Below are 23884 nucleotides of genomic sequence, written 5' to 3'. Positions count from 1 at the left end.
TTGTGATTATTAGCAATATTTATTGGAAACTAGGATCAAAGCTAAGATCACATGAATAGGTAGGAAGTTTACATTAGAAATCAGGACAGTTTAGAAGTTATTTTACAAAGCAGCATTGCCATGGTTTAAAAGTGTAAGCCGTTATCAGGAAGCCAGAGAAAAGACTTCATTTACTTCATATTTCACACTAAAACAAACCTGCAGCCATTCTGACATTAAAAAAAAAAAAAAAAAAAAAACGTGAGCAAAGATGATATAAAAAGACATTGCATAGTTAATGTACTAATTGCAATAAAAAAAATACTGATTTGATTTGAAATATAAAAAGCGACAAACGGAACAAAATATTTATGTTTAACAATGAAACTGCTAGCTCCTCAAAAGGAAACCTGTCCTAAAGGAAAAAAAAAGTAAGCACCCATTGCAGACTTCCTTCTGAAAGTACTAGCTGCTTGGCCATCAAGCAAAACCTCTGGCTTCAGTCATTTCTTAGTCACCAATCTGAAACAAGAAGTTTAAGCTTTTGATTGGCCACCAATAACTGCATTTACTAGCTTAAAAAAAAAAAAAAAAAAAAAAAAGTCTGACAGTTATTGACACAGTACAGCGATACAAAGCACAGGTTTTGGGATTTTCTTCTATTGCTTACGCTGGCCATACACGGTGCAAATATTATTCCAATTCGATGAACTGGACAAAATTTGCTTTCTAGGTGAACACCTTGGCCCCCTCTCACCTGACATCCTTCAACTGACAAATCAAAGGAGCCAGGTGTGAAATTGTTGGCCAAACAGCAGCAGCATCCAATTAAGCATATCTGCTGTTTAGGTGCATACAATAGCTGGCACTGGCTCATTGGGCCATCCATGCAGTATAGAGTAGAGGAAGAATCTGTGTTTTGTTTTTTTTTTTTTTCTGAACAAAAATTCAACCACACTCGGTATATGGTCAACTTTAGCACAATTAAGTGGAGGGTCACCACCTGCTGCCTTGGGAGTTTTCTGCAACTCCAAGACAACGTTACAATCTTTTTAAGCATAGTGTACAGCAGTGGTTCTCAACCTCAGTCCTCAAGTACCCCCAAACAAGCCATGTTTTGGGAATTTCTCTTAAAATAGCTGTCCAAAATACCAAGCCATTAACTGAATTAAAGCACATGTGCAAGATAAAAGGAAAACCTGCAAACATGGCCTATTGGGTGTACTTGAGGACAGGGTTGAGAACCACTGGTATAGACTTCATATATCAAAGTTAAAAGACTGTAGAATCTTGAGAAATCGCTGCAATCAAGGAGCTTAGAGTAGAACTCTACGCAATATATTAATCTAAAATGGTCAACCCCCCCCCCCCCCTGCAATTTTGAAAAAATTATAACTTTAGGCTCAATTCACAGAGCTAATAAATCAAAATAAGCAAACTCATAAAAAATAAAAAAAATATATCAATCATTTTAAGCAAAGTCTAGAATAAAGAGCTAAGTGAATTACGCCTAAAACCCCCTTTGAAGCAGAAGGGGCGTACCTTCCGAATGCTCCAAGTCGTGTACTACAGCCATGATAACAGTATGCTAGGAAAAAGGAACACACACGGCATTTTCCACTTACAGAATAGAGTGTATAAACACAATAAATGAAAGGGTATCTAGTAAACGATATTGGCTAAGGTGCCCATTAGAAGCTCTCCTGGTTTCCAAAACAAATTAAATACTTCATTATACTGTTTATTAATATTTTAAGAACTGTGTATTTAAAAAAAAAAAAAAAAAAAAAAAGCAGTTCATTTTAAATGGAATGTCCCTTTAATAATATAGTGCAAAGAGTAACATCATACATAAACTATAGCAGTCAATCAGATATCTAGAAGGCTAGTGTATTAGACTTATGAAAACGTTTTCTGATGGGCTGCTTTGGCTTCTTACATACCAATATTCTAAAAGGCTCACATGTTTAATTCCAAATGTCCGGAGTGCATTTGTAAAGTTTACTGGATTTGTTCATCTGAGCTGTGAGGTCAACCAATGTTTTGGCTAAACTGTAATCAAATTTCATCAATTGATGACTCCAAGTCAAAAAAGTAGCAGAATGCATCAAAGTTATTGCTAAGGCCCTTGTTAATACTTCCACTGGAGTGGTTCCACTATTGTTACAATGAAGCGTCCTTTAGCGAAATTTGAAATGCCACACACTGATACAACACTGAATGGATTCTACAAGGTTGTCTCACACCAACATTCAAACAGCAAATTCTATAAGTAAAGCTAAGGGCCAGGAGCATAAGACGGGATTTACAACATCTATGCTGCTTTTTAGGACCTGATAATTGCCAGAGTTATTTTATGTTCAAACTGATCCTTATGTGTCACTAAACCCACATCGTAAAAATACTATGAAAAAATGGTGCATTACATGCTGCTCATACTGTCACTATAAGATTTGTTTTCTGAAAAAAAAAAAAAAAAAAAAAAACAACCCTGGTTGATCCTGCTGTTGGGGATTTTGTAGAGCAGTGTTGGCAGCTCAGCACATGCTCAGTTTTCAGTGAGCTCCTATGCTGAATATTTCCTCGTAATAACAATTGAGCAGCCCATGTGACTATACCATGTGAGTTACACATGTGGACATATACACAGTGGTAAATGACAGCCCAATAACCAGCTAAAACACAATTGGGGTGAGATATTACACATAGAATAAGAGGAAAGCGAAGGCTCCATCAATCTAAGACACAGGCTGGAGGGGTGTGACACAGCCTGTGACTGGCAGAAATTTTTTCCCACACCATGTTATTCCCAGAAAAAAATAAAGATTTGATTTCAAATATATTTTTGTACGACAATTTAAAACAGTTTATTGATATTTTTTTTTTCTCTGTATTCCAAAAGGCGTTTTTTTTTTCTTCTTTTTTGAGCATGTGACCAGCAGCAGAGGACTAGAAGCTCCTTCTGCTTATGTTTCCCTTCAGACAGGCTTGGAAACATCTGTAGGATAGCATTTTCCCTTTATTTGGATACGAAATTACTCCCTTTTCTAGAACTTCTGTTCTGCTACACAATACAATGTATAAACACCAGCCTCAGCTAGAGTGAAGGTGTACACCTATTTTAGTCTGTTTTATGTTCCATTTATGATCTGTGATTAATCACTGGGTTGTAGACCAGGAGCACTGTAGGGCCTGTGGAGTCTACTTGGCTCTCAGCCCACCCAACAGAGAGCCTTCCCCATGGCCTGATGTCATTCTAACATGGCAGCACCCACGTAAGTCCATGGAGCAGTATGAACTTACCACTGCTCTGAAGATGCAGGGGTTTTAGAAGGGATTGCTATTTTTTTTTTTTTTAAATAAACATTTTATACTTGCCACCTCTGTGTAGTTAGATTTGCACAGAGCAGCCTGGATCCTGTGAGAGTGCCCCTCAGCCAGCAGCTTGCTACAGAGGGCACCCAAGTCAAGTCAGAACTCTGTGTATCCATTCAGACACTGAGCCCCTACCTGGCCTCTCCCCCTCTCTCCCCTGATTGGCTGACTGACAGCCGCGGGAGCCAATGGCGCCACTGCTCTGTCTCGGCCAATCAGGAGGAGTGTCCTGGATGGCTGAGGGGGATCGTGGACATCGCTGGAGAGAGAAGAGGCTCGGGTAGGTAATTAGGGGGGTCTACTACACAGGTTTATCTAAATGCATAGAATGCATTAAGATAAAAAACCTTCTGCCTTTACAACTCCTTTAAATTTAACTAAAGGCTTTTTTTTTTTTTTTTGGATAGAGTAAGGGAACTTCAGTGAACTTGATCTTTCCAATGATATCAGTGACAAACCATTTCAAACTATAACAAAGTGTCAAGCATAAAAACCAACAGTAATATATTCTCCTTAAGGTTATAGTCTAGTCTACTAAGAATACCACTATAGAGGAGATGTACGCTTGAGCACATGTTCACCTGAATAACATTTATAGCTGGCTAAAAGTAACCACAACATTTTGTGGTTCTATGTCTACCCTTCCCCAGGGAGACCTGCCAAAGGTTTCTAAAAAGCCTCTACATCTAAGGATTGAGGTATTACAGATGACAAATACACAGGCAGATCCAGCTTTAGCATGGCTCAGTTAAAAGCTTTGCTCAATAAAAAAAAAAAAAAAAAAAAAAAAAGGCACAAGTACCCAAATAACCAGAAAGAGCAGAATCATGCATGCTTAAATGATTTACTTGTAGATGAGTCAATATGCCTTTCCTGGCAGTGAAATCATGAATATATGACTACAGTTCTGTAGACACTGATGTTCTAGTCACATATAAATACCCAGTCATCGCTAGTGAATACAAAACAGCAATATACACACATCTATCTTTTATTGTAGGAACAGCCAGTGTTTGGGGTGTTTCAGTTTGTCCAATGACCACAGCGATATCATTCCTCTTGGAACAGAAGCTGCATCATTTGATACACATTTGGTCCATCTTCAATCTGGCTACACATACTTTAACATGGCAATAATATTAATTAAATAATACTTTTAGAGGTTTTAGGCAGGCCCATAAAAAGCATTCTCTGTGCCCATCAGAGGATGCTCAGTCTTTGCTTACATCTGCATGAGAATACTGTCAACAAGGTGATATCATTTGATCAGCCATTCTCAACCAGGGTTCTGTGGAAGACTGTGGTTCCTTCAGAGGTTGCTGGGGGTTCCTTGTGCTGTGGCTGATAGACCTCATCTAATGGTGCCTGTATAGTTCCTGGTCCAACGCCATTCGGCAGAGTCAGTAGCATGACACTAAATAGCTTTCTAGCCATTTGTGAAGCTGGTGTTCTGACCACCAATATATGAGGGGGGGGTTGTTCTCACTGACCATCACTGTAAGGGGTATTAATTTTAGCAGGGGTTCCCTGAGACCTAAACATTTTTTCAAAGGTTCCTCAGTAAAAAAAAAAAAAAAAAAAAAAAGGTTAAGAATGGCTGCTCTAGATAATGACATTCCATTGACTGCTGTAGGAAGGTAATTAGGATCAATGTTAAACATTTCCCTTTGGGCAGACACTTGAAAAGCCTGTAAGGCCTTTCGGGCCCGCCTGTCAATTTTTCAGACGGACCCAAAATTAAACCCTTCATTCTCCTCTATGGAGTGGTGAGTGTGAATGGACATGTGTCCATTTACACCTGCTGCCATCCAATCCATTAAAAACAGACAGGGATCCATTCCCCATCAGTCAAGTGCAGGGGGTCTCCAAATTTTCTTTCAGATTTTGAGGGGGGCCAGACTGTGGCCAGTGAGAGTAAACAATGCCCCATCGTTGGCATCAGTGGGGGGGAATAGTGCCCCATCGTTGGCATCAGTGGGGGGGGAAATGGTGCCCCATCATTGGCATCAGTGGGGGGGAAATGGTGCCCCATCGTTGGCATCAGTGGGGGGGAAATGGTGCCCCATCGTTGGCATCAGTGGGGGGGAAATAGTGCCCCATCGTTGGCATCAGTGGGGGGGAAATAGTGCCCCATCGTTGGCATCAGTGGGGGGGGAAATAGTGCCCCATCGTTGGCATCAGTGGGGGGGGGAAATAGTGCCCCATCGTTGGCATCAGTGGGAGGAATACTGCCCCATAATTGGTAACAGTGGGAAGAGTAGTGCCTTGTCATTGATGTCAGTGGGAGGAATAGTGCACTGTTAGTGTCATCGGGAGAACAGTGCCCCAAAGGACAGATAAAAGGCAAGCAAAGGTCCACATCCGACCCCTGGGCTGCAATTTGGAGACCACTGGTCCAGTGGATTGAATGGAAGTTGAGTGTAAATGGACAGGTGGTTCGTTGACAACCCACCACCCATACAAGAGAGTGGGCTGTGTCTGTGTGTGGAATTGGACCAGCCATCCAAATGCTCAGTGGGGGAATCAGCAGACAGATTCCCTCGTTGAGCAGGCAGACACCTAGCGCAGTTCGCCCTCATGTGGAAGGGGCCTAAAAGGATAACATGGATAAGGTCATGAATAATATTTACATTACTCACTTCTTTACCTTACAATAAAACAAATTATCAGAGGTTAAATTACAATGTAAAGCCCAATTATGCTCGTCTAGAAAAAAATAAAAACTCAAACCGGGTGCAACACAGTTGTCTTTTAGGTGTTACATTTTTTCTGTATACCTGCTCTCCAGTGCTGGCCCTAGGAGCAACAATCCTTGCTACAGGTTGATAAGGAATGCTGCCATCAGCAGGGAGCGTAAAATTCCCAGATTTGAGAGAAGTACTGTGCAGAGGGTGGGTCGGTACACTGGAAAGGACATACAGCGGCCAGCACTCCTGCAGCCATAACAGTCATTATTGGCCCAGAGCTGAATGGCAAGGTCTATTCCTTGTAGTTTGATCTATTCATGGTTTTAGAAAAGGTACAACTGAGCTTTATGGAATGTTTTAGACAGCAAAAAAATACATACAATTAAAAAAAAAAAAAATAAGGATAGCTCTGCTCTTTATGTTTTCTTGGTTGGACTGCAAAAAGGTCAGTACTTGGATAGAAGATACTTGCACCTAAGCCATCATTCCCTTTATTTCCCTAATAACAAAATAAATATTTCATATTAACAAATCTGTTAGTGGTCACCAAAATAAATCCATGTGCAAACTTTTACATTTCTATAACATCTAAAATCAGACTTAAAATTGTGCTTGCTTCTAACAAGATAAAGGCAGGAGCTTAAAGTGGTTGTTGGCCCGTTTATACCACTTTACAGAATCCTGCTGGATCCCCAATGACAGATGCTCCTGTGTGTGCGTTATATTAAAAAATGACTCCTTTACTGGGTTTCAGAGCGGCTCCTTGCAATCACGTCACTGGCTGTGTCTCCTCTCTTCCTGGCTGACAGAAGCAGCGTTCAGTGCTGAGATTCCCTCGCTGACATCAGCAAAAAGGAGAAGAGAGAGCACCGGGTGATCGCGGGAGCCGCTCTGAAACCTGGTAAAGGAGCCATTTTTTAATAAAGCACAGAGATAGGAGCAGCGGTCTTAGGGAACCAGCAGGATTATAAAAACGTTAAACTGTTATGAGAGCATGAGGAGTTGTGGGGGCGGGCACTGACACACGGGCAGACAGGCAGGGAGGGGGAGGAAGACACAGGAGCTCATAGGAGGAGGAGAGCTGCTGCTGACAGGGGCCATAAACTGACCATGGTGTCAGTCAGTCAGAAATTGGCAGGATGAGCCAGGTATTACAGGTGATACAGGGGGTCAAAACGACACAGCACAAGCACTGAGCTGTATAACATGCTTTAAAGAAGCAGGATCCAAATATTTTTTTTTTTTTGGGTTAACAAACACTTTAATGGAGTGACTATAAGGACACAAAAAAGGTGAGCCAGGACAATTACCTTGATAGTACTATGCTTTGATGACTGAAATCACACATTTGCTTTGTGTGCGCGCATCAGCAAGGAGAAGGGATTATTAAACCTAGTTTAACTAGAGAGGGAAATGTAATGGGCTTCACAATTACTTACTAAAGCATTATTTCAAAACCAATGACATTCTTTAACTACATCCTTTTCTGGACATTCTCTGGCAGCAGCAATATGGTCTCAGACACACAGATTGATGCTTACATAGATACCTGTATCAGTGCCAAGGTTCATTCTCGCAAAGCACTGCCAGTCAATTGTGTGCAAAGCACCAGTCCAACAATCAAAGAGCAGCTAGGTAAGAAAGATGATCAGCACAAAGACACATCTGGAAAATGTAATGTCAACCATAAAATACAGAGGAGAGATGATAGACTATATTAAAGGTAATGCATATTGATAAAAGCACGTTAATGTTAAATCTTCCTTATATCTTAAAATTGCACTTGCCAAAAAGGTATGTCTTTTCAGACGGAGTGAATGTAAATGTAAAAAGTAAAAGATGGACAGTTCTCAGTCACAATGCAAGTAAACAGACACTTGATCAACAGTTGCAACTTGAGGCTCAATGGAAATAAACAAAAACACCCTGAATAGCACATGCCTTAGGCCTCCATGAAACCATGCATCTTTCCTGGTGCCCAATGTAACCGAACTTTGTATGAATTCCACTTGTAAAATGCCCGCTGCATTCTAGTCCAACAAAACAAACATCTAGCATCCACAGGGAAAAGAGGTCTTTGGCACAGAATTCAGCTCCACTGTACTCTCTGGAGGCTGACTCAAAACTAATGGCTTGTGACTTTTCAGCTTGTGTGCCAGAGTCATAAAAATGGCTTCCACATGGTCATTGGTATTCTTGGCAGAGGTCTCAAACATTGGCATGCTGTGAGCATCGGCAAACTTCTGAGCCAGATCAGTGGGCACTTGAATGGAGTCCTTTAGGTCACATTTATTTCCAACCAGAATGCGCGGCACGTCGTTTGTGAGCAAATGTTGCTTACACTCCTCTATCCAGCCTGGTAGGCTCTGGAAACTGGCCATGTTTGTGATATCATACACAAAAACCACAGCATGCACATTTCTGTAATAGTGTTGCACCATACTCTTACGGAAACGCTCCTGTCCTGCTGTGTCCCATAGCTGAATCTAAAGAAGACAGACATATAAACATGATAGTTAGATTAATGTTGAAAGTGTATTTTATGGAAAATAAAAGGGTTTTGGTAAAGTTGCATTTTTCTTAACCACTTCAATACTGGGCACTTTTACCCCTTTCCTGCCCAGGCCAATTTTCAGCTTTCAGCGCTGACACACTTTGACAATTGCGCAGTCATGCCACATGCACCCAAATTTTTATCATTTTTTTCACACAAACAGAGCTTTCTTTCGGTGGTATTTAACCAACGCTGTTTTTTTTTTATTTTTTGCAAAACAAATGAAAAAAGACCGAAATTTTTTCTAAATAAAATCTGAGTTTTTCTTAGTTTCTGTCATTGCATTTTGCAAATAAACAGATCGCACCCTGTGGGGCCCAATCCTGGAAGGAGGTAATAAAAAATCCTTCCACCCGGTCGCCATTTTACAATAGGCTGGATGGGAAGGGGTTCATTTTTTACATTTTTAAACAGTCTGTAATATAAAGATTCTATATAAATAATACAAACATGTAATACAGGGTGCATCCATGACACTGGGCCTTATGGGTTATCTGAAGAACAGAGCAGAAGCCACTTGCAATCAGACTCTTACTAATTGAAAAATCACAGGACCTACAGTATCTCACAAAAGTTAGTACACCCCCCTCACATTTTTGTAAATATTTTTTTTATATCTTTTCATGTGACAACACTGAAGAAATGACACTTTTCTATAATGTAAAGTGGTGAGTGTACAGCTTGTATAACAGTGTAAATTTGCTGTCCCCTCAAAATAACTCAACACACAGCCATTAAGGTCTAGACCACTGGCAACAAAAGTGAGTACACCCCTAAGTGAAAAGGTCCAAATTGGGCCTAATTAGTAATTTTTCCTCCCCGGTGTCATGTGACTCAGTGTTACAAGGTCTCAGATGTGAATGGGGAGCAGGAGTGTTAAATTTGGTGTTATCGCTCTCACTCTCTCCTACTGGTGACTGGATGTTCAACATGGCACCTCATGGTAAAGAACTCTAAATAAATTGTTCCTCAACATAAAGATGGTTTGGAACTACATTTCCCATGATTGTTCGCCATCACTGGTCAACTATAAGATTGCCAAGACCCTGAAACTGAGCTGCAGCACAGTGGCCAATACCATACAGCGATTTAACAGGACAGGTTCCACTCAGAACAGGCCTCGCCATGGTCGACCAAAGAAGTGGAGTGCACGTGCTCAGCATCCTATCCAGAGGTTGTCTTTGGGAAATAGCAAAACCCTGCCTCTACTAAGATGGCAGCTTCCAGACAAACAGCACAGAAGAAGGCATGGCAGATCAGTAATGGGGAAGACCACAGCCAAAACCAGTGATAAGTCCTTCACGCTCCACCTGCCTTTTTTTGGCCACAGCCACAATTTAGTTTCTCTATTAAGCTTAACTCCAGGCTGGTTTAAAATGTTGGCCCATGTACATTACAAACATGACTTTTTTTTAAACCCAGCCTCTAAGTAAATTGCCTTTTTAAAGTATGTGATGTCATCACTTTGAAACAGAAAATACAGCTATGCCCAAGCATCAATAAAGCGCTGAGGTCACTTCCTCCCACTACTTTAACAAACTAAAATTCTCAATGGGAATTGTAGATGGCAATGGGCACGAATTTGGCTGATTCCAAGTGTGTGGAGTGATAGCCTTTTGACAATACCCACAATGGTTATGTGACCATGCTCGGGCCCAGCAATTAGTTGCTGGAACCAAGTTCTGTCACACGGTAGGAAGTCACATGCTGCTCCATATCTAGAAGCACAGGGTACTGCTGCTGGCTGTAACGGGAAAGAGTGGCCTTCTAGTATCAACGGGTCAAGAGTCCCTTTGCAAAGCCATTGTAACTTTTTGCATATGCAATGCCTTCGGGCAGCAACAGACAGAAGAGATATACTGTATATACTATTAGGAGGTTGAATCTGGTAAATATTATCAGACTCAGATTAAAAAGTCATTTAAAAAGGAACGTTCGTTTGAGTTTCAAATTGTTAGTGGGGTCAAATTGATGTTCTTTTCTACCACAGTGATGGGAAAATTCGAAGGAGCAGAATAGAAAACGTATTGGTCTAAGGAATTTTCAGACAGTGTATGTGGTTTTTCTTTCAGAAATTACATTCATTTTAAAACTGAATGTTAAAAGCAAGTGAAATTTTCAAAACGACATTCTATCATTCAGCGAATGTACAAAGATTTTTAGCTTGAATATGCTCGTACAAAAATTGATACGTGTATGTCAGCATAAGGCTTTGTTCCACCTATGCAGTTTGTTTTTGATCCATTTCTACACTGCTTTTTGCACACGTAATTTTGCAGCGTTTTGCATTTTTTTATGCTTTTTTTGGCCAATTTGTTGTTGGGCAGATTTAAAACGCAATACATGCTTTTCTGCAGCTTCTCCATTGAAGTCAATTGAATCACAAAAAGAAAAAACGAAGAAGAGCACCTCCTCTGGCTCCTCCTGCCCTCAATAGCAAGTTGCAAAGTGTAATATAGAGTGCCCCTATAGCAAGGAAAAAAAAAAAAAAAAAAAAAAAAAAAAAAGGAAGACTTCTGACTTCAGAACCACTCACTACCTGCCCAGGACTACATGTCCCATGAGGCATTGCTCCCCACACATTCAAAAGTTCTCAGGCACTTACTGACATGTATGGACGGTGTACTGAGCTGTATATGTGCTTCACTGTATTTCCTGATACGTAAAAAAATATTGCATTCTGTATGCGGGCCATCAGTCAATTATGAAAATAGTTGATAACTATTTTCATAATCGATTCGTTGTTTCGGCCCTACGAATGACTAAATATCTTCAAACACAAGAATATTCATTTAAAAATAAATTACACACACACACACACACACACACACCCCTAGATCATGGCTTCTTGTTCAAGGTAATCAATGGAGAGCCTTTATTCCTGACTCCATTTTAGTCTCTATTATTAAGTATATCGGTCTGTGAAAATAAATGAATAAAAACAATGTGGCTCTGCCTCCCTCGAAATTTCCTTTCACCTGTATCTCTAGCTCGTCCTTGGTTGAGGGTTCCATTCACTTTCATTCACGATTTTGTATAGTGTAGTTTTACAAAATTCACTCAATCATTGTCTTAAATTATAGTATTGGAGCCTATACACATCACCTATGAACATTCCTTTCCTGTGGAGGTTCGATTTATGCTCCTGTTCCACTCCTCGGTCCCAGTACCTCAGCTCCCATGACAGACACCTTGAGCAGTACTTTTGTTGCTATCTCACCACTTCATTATTTAGCTCATATGTAAGTACCCAAGGGGGAGAAGCAATCTCCTCCCTTTGGTTACTATTCTTTTTTGTCAGACACCCTTGCTAGATCGTATTTATTGTATAAAACATTCTAATTTTTATTTGTGTTTCTTCACAGACAATTAATGCATTTGCCACTGAAGAGTGGAATAAATCCACGAAACGCGTAGGCATTATTTGATGCATCTCATCTTCATTAGATGGTTCAACCAGTTTTACATATACAGATTTTATCTTTATACTGTTCCTGAGGCGGTCCGTGTCATTTAGGATGGTTGTTACATATTTATCCTACAATGTATTATCTTGATACAGCGTTCATATAATTATTATACAACAAATCACTTTCTTGTTGCCAGTTCTACATACAATGTTTGTTACAGGTTGTCAATATGGACACAAATCCATGAATGCATTTTTCAAAAAGTTATGTAATCATTACCAAGCAATAAACATTGTGTTTTTACAATGACTGCCTTTCTGTTGCCGCACATACCTCATAAAGTCCCATTCATTTCTTCTTCATTTCTACTGAATCAGGAATGGAGACGTATTCACATACGTTTCATTTAAAGTCCCCTTCTCAACCCCCCTCTTTCATATTTTTGCAGTCACATCTGTGCAACATGATGTTTTTATGCATTTGTTGCACAAAAGCATAGGGCAGCCCCTTTACTTAAATGGGCTGCCCTACACTTGCCAAAGTAGCTCCTGCACCATTTTGGCAGTGAACCTTGCACGTTTTCATGTGACAAAGCACGCGGCACCTAGCTGTGTTTGGGGTGCCAGTAAAGTGTTTGTTAACCCATATAAACACAAACACTGTCAGACCCTCTATTAGAGCCTGGCAAAGCACACTGCATTAGTCTTTTAAAAACAAGTGTTGTAGATACCCATTTGGAATGATCTTCAGGCTTGTCACATGACTCGCAGCCGCTGTATACATCCGATATATGGCTTCTGCAGGTGGGGCCGAGATCTTCCTCTGACATCAGCCGGGGAGATCACATGGCTGCTCAGCCTCTCCTGCAGTAGCCCTGGAAACCAGCCGAGTCACGTGACCGGCCTAAAGATTGCGCTAAATCAGTATTTACAACGCCCGTTTTGATAAAAGACTAATGCAGTGTGCAATGCCAGGCTAGCAAGGACCATTTAGAATTTTTTATTTTACTAATAGCGGCGGTGGGGGGTGGAGACAGAGACACACAGAGAGGAGGGGGTGAGCTGAGAGCAGGGCTGCGTATGACTGAGGGATGCACTGTGACCACAATGGTCAGGGCTCAGCAGCTCTGACTACTGTGGTCAGTACAGAGAGGGGGATACAAGAAGTGACAGGTTCAGGCAGGTTTTTTTTTTTACAGTTTAGAGAGGGGCAAGTTACACAGCACAAGCACTGTGCTGTTTAATCTGCTTTAAGGGACCAGGAAATCTATTTTTTGGGGGGGGTTTAACAAACCCTTTAAAGAAATAATGCCACTGCCAGCATGATGCAGGTTCCCAGAACCGAAGTGTGAATGCAGCCTGATATATTACAGGCTGCCTGTGATTCTATCTGATTCAATGTCAGAGTTGCTTTAACATGTTATTGTCAATGGGCTAGGAATAAAAGCTTGCTTCAGAATGTGCAATTCTCTTGGGGAGAAATAATATACATTTATAATTAGGACAAAAGGAAAAAAAATGTCATGTGTATGCTGTGGAGATCCTTCTTGCGGTTTGGATACTGAGCAGAGGAATGCAGATCTCATAGGGAACACAATTAGCAAAAGGTGATATTGCATGTGATTTGCACATTCCACTGGGGTTAGCATGGAAATTGGTTGCAGATCTCCCTGTTCACTTCTCCTGCATGTCCCCCTCTTGTGTACATTAAGGCCCCTTTCACACGGACGGATAGAATGGTGCTTTTAGCTGCGGATTTTCTACCGCAGCTAAAAGCACACAATGCTTTCCTATGGCCCCATTCACACACTGCGTTTAGCTGCGAATTTGATACATGCGGTTCTGTGCGGATAGAAAAAATAGAATTGCCTGCGTCCAGGAGCGATTTAGCGCAGCTATTCACACATAACCGCAGGTATTCGCAGTGCACTGTGTCAGCTGCGGATAACAGCGCCGAGCCGCTCTTCGGGAAAGGAAAAATAATTTTTCCTTTCCCAATTGAACGACAAGCACGGGAATCCGACTCGGATCCCCGCCAATGCCCAGCACTGTTTGGTATGAATCTTGAGGGGGAACTCCACGCCAAATTTGGGCGTGGGTTCCCCCCCAGGGGCATACCAGGCCCTTCGGTCTGGTACGGATGTTAAGGGGAACCCCCTAAATCCATACCAGACCCTTATCCGAGCACGCAGCCCGGCCGGTCAGGAAAGGGGGTGGGGACGGGCGAGCGCCCCCCCCTCCTGAGCCGTACCAGGCCGCATGCCCTCAACATGGGGGGTTGGTGCTTTGGGGGAGGGGGCGCCCTGCGGCCCACCCACCACAAAGCACCTTGTCCCCATGTTGATGAGGACAAGGGCCTCTTCCCGACAACCCTGGCCTTTGGTTGTCGGGGTCTGCGGGCGGGGGGCTTATCGGAATCCGGGAGCCCCCTTTAATAAGAGGGCACCCGGATCCCGGCCCCCCACCCTATGTGAATGAGTATGGGGTACATGGTACCCCTACCCATTCACCTAGGGAAAAAGTGTCAATAAAAAAAACACTACACAGGTTTTTAAAGTTATTTATTAGACAGCTCCGGGGGTCTTCTTCCGGCTTCGGGGGTCCCTCCGGTTCCTCTTCTCCCGGCGTCCGGTTGGTTCTGCTCCGCTGTCTCTGGCCTCTTCTCCCGGTGTTCCAGTTCTTCTGCCGGCTCCTCCGCTGTCTTCATGCCGCTCTTTTGCTAGCGGTGGTCCGGACTTCTGGCTTCTGCCTTCTTCCCTCTTCTCTTTTCCAATGTTGACACTACGCTCTCTCCAGCTGGAATGCTCTCTGTGCGCTCCGCTCTGACTTATATAGGCGGAGACCCCGCCCCCGGGTGATGTTGACCACGCCCCCTAAAACGTCACAGTCCCAGCATGCCCAGGGACTGTGACGGCATATGGGGGCGGGGTCTCCGCCTATATAAGTCAGAGCGGAGCGCACAGAGAGCATTCCAGCCGGAGAGAGTGTCGTGTCAACATCGGAAGAGAAGAGGGAAGAAGGCAGAAGGCAGTAGACCGGGCTCCTCCGCTAGCAAAAAGAGCGGCAAAAGAGCAGAAGATAGCGGAGGAGCCTGGCAGAAGACCCGGAGAAGAACCGGAGAAACCCCCGAAGCCGGAAGAAGACCCCCGGAGCTGTCTAATAAATAACTTTAAAAACCTGTGTAGTGTTTTTTCTTATTGGCACTTTTTCACTAGGTGAATGGGTAGGGGTACCATGTACCCCATACTCATTCACATAGGGTGGGGGGCCGGGATCTGGGGGCCCCCTTATTAAAGGGGGCTCCCGGATTCCGATAAGCCCCCCGCCCGCAGACACCGACAACCAACGGCCAGGGTTGTCGGGAAGAGGCCCTTGTCCTCATCAACATGGGGACAAGGTGCTTTGTGGTGGGGGGACCGCAGGGCGCCCCCTCTCCCAAAGCACCAACCCCCCATGTTGAGGGCATGCGGCCTGGTACGGCTCAGGAGGGGGGGGGGGGCGCTCGCCCGTCCCCACCCCCATTCCTGACCGGCCAGGCTGCGTGCTCGGATAAGGGTCTGGTATGGATTTTGGGGGGGACCCCACGCTGTTTTTTCGGTGTAGGGGTTCCCCTTAACATCCGTACCAAACCTAAGGGCCTGGTATGCCCCTGGGGGGGAACCCACGCCCAAATTTGGCGTGGAGTTCCCCTTCAAGATTCATACCAAGCAGTGCGAGTTGGTACCCTGTCGGGTTGCCATGGAAATGGCAAACCGCAGCTAAACGCAACCACAGCTAATCGCACTGTGCAAATGCAGCTGATCGCAGTGCCTGGAGTCTTGAATTTCACAGGAAAAAAACATGCTTTTAACTGCGGCAGAAAAGCCGTCCGTGTGAAAGGCGCCTAAATCAGTGAAACCACGTCTGAAAAAGGACAGACTGTCTATGGAAACTAAGATGTCTTCATCTTTTTCCCTTAGAAATCTTTCATGTTAAGACCAGATTCACACTTATGCAATGTGTTGTTATACAAACACCACGCAATAACCCATGTTGTGTAAGATAACAAATTTATTTTGGACAGGCTGTAAAAGCAAGGCAGTGCAGGTTCATGATGAACAAGCACTTTTCTCCCACAGAGCACGCCACAACACACAGATGGTTCACATTTGTGCATAGTAGTGTGCTAAAACACAGGTCACCATAATGTGCACTGACCTGGTTTTCTGCAACATGAAGATTTGAATCCGGCCTAATTGTACAGCTGATGGTCATTGTGCTTTCTAGTAAGGATCTGGACTTTAGCAATAATTAGTTCAAGACCGCATGTTGCTAAAAATGGTTGAACCAGATATGAAAAGCAACACAACATTACAAAAATGATTAACACATAATACTGCTTAATGCCTGCAAATAATCCACATATCAATATTAACATAGCTTCTTTACCTTAATCTTCTCTCCATCAATCTCTACGCTCCTCTCTCGAAAGTCTACACCTATTGTGGCCTCAGTCCGTTCAGGGAAGTAGCTGGTACAGAAACGATAAGTCAGGCATGTCTTTCCCACATTGGAATCACCAATCACAATGATCTTAAAGATCCTGGCCCGCGTGAATCCATAAGAGCAGGTACTGCTCATACTAGCTTCCAAAGAGGACTCCAATCCCCTATCTCCACCAGTGGCCGAAGACATGTTAGCCAACACACCAACCCTAAAAAAAAAAAAAAAAAAAAAAAAAAAAAAGGGGAAATAGAATAAAAATAATGGAGGAATAACAACAGGCTAGTAAAACTGGCAAGTGCCAGACTACATTTCTGCTTTTATTAAGAATCCACCTCACCCACCTACTTACCGATCATGATTTCTGTGGTTATGAGGATAGCAGACACACCTTTGCCATCCATGATCCCACAATGCAATCCTCTGCCTGAGTGAGCAATTTTCCAAGACAAAGCATTGTCATACGTGGGTATGCTAATGTTCATGCAAATTTTGACTTTTAGAGTGCACAGAAATTTAATAGGGATCTAGCAAGTCCTAGAGGATGCTGTAATGAAAAAGGCACAATCTGGCATTTTCTAGTGTCTACTATCTATTCATTTAACCTTCAAGTAAAACTGCATTGAAGAGGGGAAAATGTAAATAAATCACAATGCAGGTTGCCTAAATCCATGCAGCTCCATTCCACCATTTAAAGTAGGGGTGCTGAAATTAATCAATGCCGCATCGGGGACACCCGAATCGCGATGCAGCGATGCATACGACCGGAAAAATCGATTGCGGGTGAAGTCACCGGGACTTGACCCGCCCCTCCCGGGAGAGCGCTCGGAGCGTAAAGTTGTTAAAATTACTGTGTTTTAATAAATCCCGTGTTACAAACAATGAAGTGCCCCGCTGTATGTGCTTTTTAAAAAATATTCAGCTTAATACCTCATTTCTCAGTCTGTGTACACTACATTCCGCTCATGTGACTGCCCGCCCCCTCTCTCTCCTCTCACAATTCTCTGCTGATGTCAGGAGAAACCTGAAAGGAGAGAGGCGGGGCGGGCAGTCACATGAGCGGAATGTAGTGTACACAGACTGAGAAATGAGGTATGAAGCTGAATATTATACAGCGGGGCACTTCATTCATTGTAACTCGGGATTTATTAAAACACAGTAATTTTAACAACAGTAAGACCCCTTTCACACTACACCTTTACAGGCGCCACAGCGCTAAAAATAACGCCTGTAAAGAGCCTCTCCTGTCTCTCCAGTATGAAAGCCCGAGGGCTTTCACACTTGAGCAGTGCGCTTGCAGGACGATAAAAAAAAAAAAAAAAAAAAGTACTGCAAGCCGCATCTTTGCAGTGCTGTAGGAGCAGTGTACACACCACTCTTAAAGCGCCCCTGCCCATTGAAAACAATGGGGCAGCGCTGGCAAACCGCCGCTTCAGTTGCACTTTGTGGGCGGTTTCAACCCTTTTTTGGCCGCTAGCACGACGGTAAAGCGGCGCTAAAAATAGCGCCGCTTTACCGCCGATGCCAGCCCCAGTGTGAAAGGGCTCTAAGTAAAGTAAAAATGTGTTTGTACTCTACTTACACCTCCTACACACTCTGTGCTAACAGTTCCCTGGCTTCCCCTTTGCACATTCCACTGTGTTAACTCCTAGTGTGCAAGAAGGTGCAAACAAGAAAGCCAGGGAACTGTCAGCACAGAGACAGTACAGGGAACTTCACAGGGCTGTTTGTCAGCTGTGGATTGTAATCCTTCCTGACCTCCCAGCAGCAGTGTGTGTGAATCTCTGTACCCTGTAGTGCACCAGATTAGTGCACTTTTTAAGGGAGTGAGGTTATTTTTAATTTAAAGCGGAGCTCCAATCAATTTTTTGTTTATTAAAAGTCAGCAGCTACAAAAAAAGTGTATCTTCTGACACTCACCTGTTCCACAATCCAGCGACGTGGCCACCCAAACCCTCCTTTCCCTCCCCCACCTGTCCACAGCGCTGGCAATACTACTGTGGGCATCCGGCTGTGAAAGCTTGCAGCTTCACAGCCAGGTGTGCATGTCTCACTGCGCTGTTCTGAATGGCTGGGCAATCTTCTTGGACCTGTAATGTGTCCCTGAAGATTGCAGGGAGGAAGGGCTGCCTAGGCAGCCCAAGCGGAAGCTCGTCGGTAATCGTGACGCATCACGGAATCGAAACGAATCGTTGACCAGATAATCACAATCTAATCGAATCGTGAGACCAGTGAAGATATGCACCTCTAATTTAAAGCCTCTTAACCCACTATTTTCCAGGTATGGGGGAAATCTGTGACCCTCCCCCTTCCATCTGCCACAATTCACCGTTTAGTGTCTGATCAGACAATCTTCAGGCCCAAGTACCTGCTTAAAGCTTCCCTGCTTCATCTCCCCCCATCAACATGCTGTGGGTATTTGTATGTAGAACCTTCCCGTTTTGACTGAATACCTTATTTTTGACCCGGTGATGTCATCACTGGGTCTCTGTGCTTCTCTATACAATATATGCAGATCATGCCTGGTGTGAGGAGCCAGCAGGGTAGCTTTCTGAAAAAAAAAAACAAAAAACAAAAAGACGGGGGGGGGGGGGAACGACCTAGAGCAGCCTTTCTCAATTTTTTTGCGGGGGATGAGCCCTTTGAAATAACGTTCAGGTCTTAGGGAACCCTTGCTAATAAATCATATCTACACCTCATGGTATATTAAAGTGATAGTCTTTGGCAAGAATGCTCCTTATGTTACAAATAGCTTAAACAGCAACATTCTATGTAGAGGAGCATAGAGTATTGTCCAGCATTCTGAAGTAAAGTTCATACAAGAAATGTAATAGCTCTGATAAAGGTAAGTTAGGTAAACACTCAAATCCAGCTGCTCCTTGTCTCAGATTCAGGGTGGATCCATCTATATACGCATGAAAGAGCAGACAGCAAGGGCTCAAGTTCAGTGTATAGTACATTTATTCACAATATAAAATAGCACATTTACATATTAAAACCTGTAAAATGGCCTGGAGTGCAACTGATAGTATGGGCAGCAAGGATCTGGAGCCTCTTGCAAAGAAGCCGGACCCCACCAGGAGGGTATAAAAACCAAAAGGCATCTACGGCCGTCCCTCGTGCACCACAGACAGGCAACGTGAAAGTCACTGGGTGGACGGACTGCTAAGGGGGCCTTTCCCCTTTGTCAAGCTGGTAAACAGATTATATACATACAGCGGTATTAAAGGATAAGTTCACCTTTTACCAAAAAATAATAAGTACACATTTTTTTTGCAGGTAAACTATTTTTTTGTTAGGAGCCTGAGAAGCATTTCACCAGTGATGTGCTGCAGGTCTACAGATTGCCAGTGTGAGCTGTCTGCTTGTAGATCGTACAGGCAGAATCAACACCGTGGTAGTTCATTGAGAGCTACAAGCTGACTGCCGCAAAGGCTGTCAGTACTTGTAGTTCATTGATTCACAAGGATATGAGAATCAATGACGGGCCGTACACTGTTTTTGAATTGTGGCAGCGAGTGCAGGATGAAGATCCCTGGCTCGCCGCCACGAGGGGGGAAAATCGGGGTCTGATGCTGAATATGTTACATCCCAAGGCTAGGTTTACACTTCACACTTGTGTGGCCGTGCGGGTTGTGGTTTGCGCTGGCACGACAGCCCATTTGGAAAGAAGTTCCTGCGCTATTTTTTAAAACCGCAGTTCGCACAGGAACCGAAGTTCCCGGTACGGGTGCGATTTTTAGTGCGGACGGTGTACCATCAGGATTAATGCAGCTTCTGCATTTCTTGGAGTGGGTGGTTGCGGCTGCCGGTATTTGTGTAGGTCCTGCAGCGGCACCACCCACACAGATGTGAACCAGCTGTAAATAAGGGTATAATATGTTCAGAAAGGTGAACTTATCCTTTAAGGCAGTGAATACCAACCTTTCAGACCTCACGAACCCATAAACTCACAATTTGGAATCCTGCGGACCACGGACATGAATTTTACATGCCTGAAACACACAATGCTCCAGCTCTCTGCCCCCCTCCACCCGTGCTCCCTCAGTGCTGCCATTGGAAGTCCCCTCCTCCTTCACCTCCGGTGTTCTGCCGAGAAAGTTCTGCTCGGCGGATAAGGACCCCCCTCTACCTCACTTTGCTCAGCTCTTTTTTATTCTCCCTCTAGGTCCACTTGGATGGTGGGGCTTGAACCTGGACCTAGGGCACAGGCGCCGTGTACAGCTGATTGAAGATTTTCAGCTTTGGCTATCTTCGGCGGCTCATAGTAGTTCGTACTGCGCAGGCGCTGCGCCTGCGCAGTACGGGGGGGGTCCTTATCCGCCGGGGGAACTTTCTCGGCAAGACACCGGCTCTCTGTGCTGCTCCCTTCACAAGAGCCGGAACTACAGAGGAGGCATCGGCTGTCAAGTATTGACTGTCAGCGCGTATTGAGTAAATCACTGGAAACAATATTGGGCAGTATACATCCACCACAATGTTTATTTTCGGCAAAACCCCTGGGGACCACCAAAATTTTCTCATGGACCATCAATTGTCCACAGACGACTAATTGGCGACCGCTGCTTTAAGGCACAGCAAGAGAGCCAGAATATAAGAAAGAACTTAGCAACTTTGCCAGGTAGCAAATGGTCGCTAAAAAATTAGAGCTGGCACCCAACTTTTGAGGCTCTCTCTACTTATCAATGGAGCTGGCTCCTTAGCCTCGGTTCACAGCAGAGGCGGCACGACTTGCAGGTCGCCTCACCGAGGCGACCTGCACACGACTGCCGGGGCGACTTGCAAAACGACTTCTGTATAGAAGTCTATGCAAGTCGCCCCAAGTCGCCCCCAAAGTCGTACAGGAACCTTTTTCTAAGTCGGAGCGACGCAATTAGAACGGTTCCATTGTACTGAACGGGACGCTACTTGTCAGGCGACCTAGGTCGCCTGACAAGTCGTCCCAGTGTGAACCGAGGCTAAAAGAAAAAAAAAAAAAAAAACCCTGCTGACTCCTAGATTGCACAGACTGGCTCCCAATGTCCATGTTGGCATATAACAGCAAAAACAAAAAGTGGGCGGTAAGGCCCAGCTGCCGCACATACAATTTCGTGGTGGCCTGAGGTTCTGTGTTGAGAGCCTGCTCCCAACACTCTGACCAAGCACTCTCCAACTATTCTTCACCATGGCTTATGGTTGTGATCCAGGAGGATTGGCTCCCGATCATGTGACCACTGTGAGATCCAATCACAGCAGTCACATGATAGAGAAGCCACACCACCTCCCAGCAATAACAAAACCACAAGCAGACAGCTCTTTATTACAGAAGAGACATGCTACATCTCTTCTGCCTGCTCAGTCTTCTACTGAATGCACAGCCGAGCATGCATTCCCGACACACTCTGACCGTGCCGGTGTTCTGCCGAAAACTCCAACTACGTCACTTCAGGTGACTGTCCAACAGCACTAATTGGAGATTTCGATGAGTTGGCTGTTTTGACAGAACACCGGCAGCGTATACATTAGGATACAGGACTAGACAGCTGTTTTGACAGAACACTAGCAGCAACATTACGATACAGGACCAGTTGGCTGTTTTGACAGAACACCGGCAGCGTATACATTACGATACAGGACCAGTTGGTTGTTTTGACAAAACACCAGCTTTGTATAATCTACGGTACAGAAGGAGTTGGCTGTTTTGACATTACACCGACTAAGGAAGAAAAACGTTGTTGCCACCTTTGAGGCGGCCATGTTGGTTAGTATTGGTCACTAAGGATGGGCTCAGGCGTGTTCGCACACCCCACATGCAGAGCCCGCCAGGAACTTGGCACGGCACTGGGCTAATCACAGGTAAGGATGGGCTCGGGGTTGTTCGCACACCCCACGTGCCGAGCCCGCCAGGAACTCGGCACTGCACTAATCACAAGCAGTGAGTAATTGTCCCGATGTGCGGCTGCAGAGATTGGGAAATGTCTCACTGCCTGTGATTAGCTCAGCGCAGTGCCGACTTCCTGGCGGGCTTTGCACGTGCAGCATGTGAACACGCCGGAGCCCATCCTTAATCACAGGCGGTAAGACATTTTCCCGATGTGCGGCTGCAGAGATCAGGAAATGTCTCAATGCCTGTGATTAGCGCCGTGCCGACTTCCTGGCGTGCTCTGCACATAGAGTGTGAACACGCCCGAGCTCATCCTTATCGGGCACACTAACAATGTCCACTCATTACATGGTGTACCGTAGCGTATACACTGCCGTTCTGTGAAAACGGCAAACTCATCCAAATCTCCAATTTTCGGTGCTGTAGAGTCACCGGAAGTGACGTGGTTGGCGTTTTCAGCAGAACGAGGCGTGCATGCGCAGGGTGATGTCATTCTCTGAACAGCCAATCAAGAGGCTCGGAACCCCAAACCTGCAACTAACCGGTGAGTGGTTTAACCTTGGCATTGCTGGAATGAGGAGGTATTTCTGTGATTTTAGGTCCACTTTATAACCCGCAGGAAGGCGGTATGAAGGGGTTCATTTGTCCACCTGGCCTGCAGTAATATTTTCCCTAAAGTGTCCCCCAATATTTGTGTGCTGTTCTCAGATCAGACAAGAGATTTTATTTTCACCACCCAACGGCTGCACATTGAGATCTCCTTCTCCTGCCCATCAGTGGGGTGGGATGGAGTGGAGATTGGAAGGAATGGCAGCCAAGACATAGGATGTGTGCACACAACAAGTGGGGGGCCCGGGAACACCGGGAGGGGCACACAGCTGGAGGGAGTGCGCATGACACAGAAAAGCCGCCACAGCAACTTCTACTCACCAAGCAGCGACCGGCCGCGTCCAGGAGCCACGAACTAGCGGGCCAGCACACCCTGGAGCCGGCTGTGAATGCGGGTTGTAATGGGAGAAGCCGCCGTGTAAACACTACTCAGGCTTCTTCCTATCTCGGCCCACAGCTATTACTGCCCCTGCTGGTAAGCTGCCACTTTCATCCCTCTCCCGCCTGGCACCACCTACTGCCCCCTCCCTGGCTGCTGGAGCGACGCCATATTAGATCCGGGCAGTGGAAAAAAGGGAATCAGCGTTTATTCGCCTTCAGGAAAGATGGCCGCCGTGAACCGTGCGTCATAAAAAAACGCTGCCTCAAGGGGCAGCTCTTTGCAGCAGCCGATAAACATGTGTACCAATAAAGTTTGCTGGACTATAAGGAGAGAATTAGGGGGATTGCCAGAGCTCACCCCCTTTAAGTATATGCCTGACTTACTGCTTCAGGATTGAAAAGAGGAATTAAATAAAGCGCAGTGTGACCACCTGACATACTGTATATGTGCAGCCCCAAAAGAGTGGGCTTTAACCACTTCAGCCCCGGAAGAATTTACCCCCCTTCCTCCTGACCAGAGCACTGCGTCGTTTTAACTGACAATT

At 44.6% G+C, this 23884-nt stretch overlaps 1 protein-coding gene across 1 annotated transcript; it reads right to left on the bottom strand.

Annotated features, from left to right (window-relative positions):
* On the bottom strand, positions 1-23531 carry RAB33B (RAB33B, member RAS oncogene family). The gene is made up of 3 exons (XM_073603961.1): positions 23280-23531; positions 16433-16697; positions 1-8527 (listed from the first exon to the last, which is right to left on the bottom strand). The coding sequence occupies exons 2-3, from the start codon at positions 16676-16678 to the stop codon at positions 8093-8095; spliced, it is 681 nt and encodes a 226-aa protein (XP_073460062.1). The 5' UTR covers positions 16679-16697; positions 23280-23531; the 3' UTR covers positions 1-8092.
* Between the last annotated feature and the right edge of the window lie 353 nt (positions 23532-23884).

Source organism: Aquarana catesbeiana, linkage group LG01, assembly GCF_042186555.1.
Source record: "Aquarana catesbeiana isolate 2022-GZ linkage group LG01, ASM4218655v1, whole genome shotgun sequence".
In the NCBI taxonomy this organism is placed as follows: Eukaryota; Metazoa; Chordata; class Amphibia; order Anura; family Ranidae; genus Aquarana; species Aquarana catesbeiana.
Note: the sequence above shows the minus strand (reverse complement) of the source record. Positions and strands in the feature narration are given on the sequence as shown.

Bases quoted from the DNA above. Each gene is read 5' to 3' on its own strand.
- RAB33B (XM_073603961.1), bottom strand. From the start codon at position 16,678: ATGTCTTCGGCCACTGGTGGAGATAGGGGATTGGAGTCCTCTTTGGAA. The intron at 8,528-16,432 runs GTAAAGAAGCTA...TGTCTTCTTTAG, and splicing joins TTGATGGAGAGAAGATTAAG to ATTCAGCTATGGGACACAGC.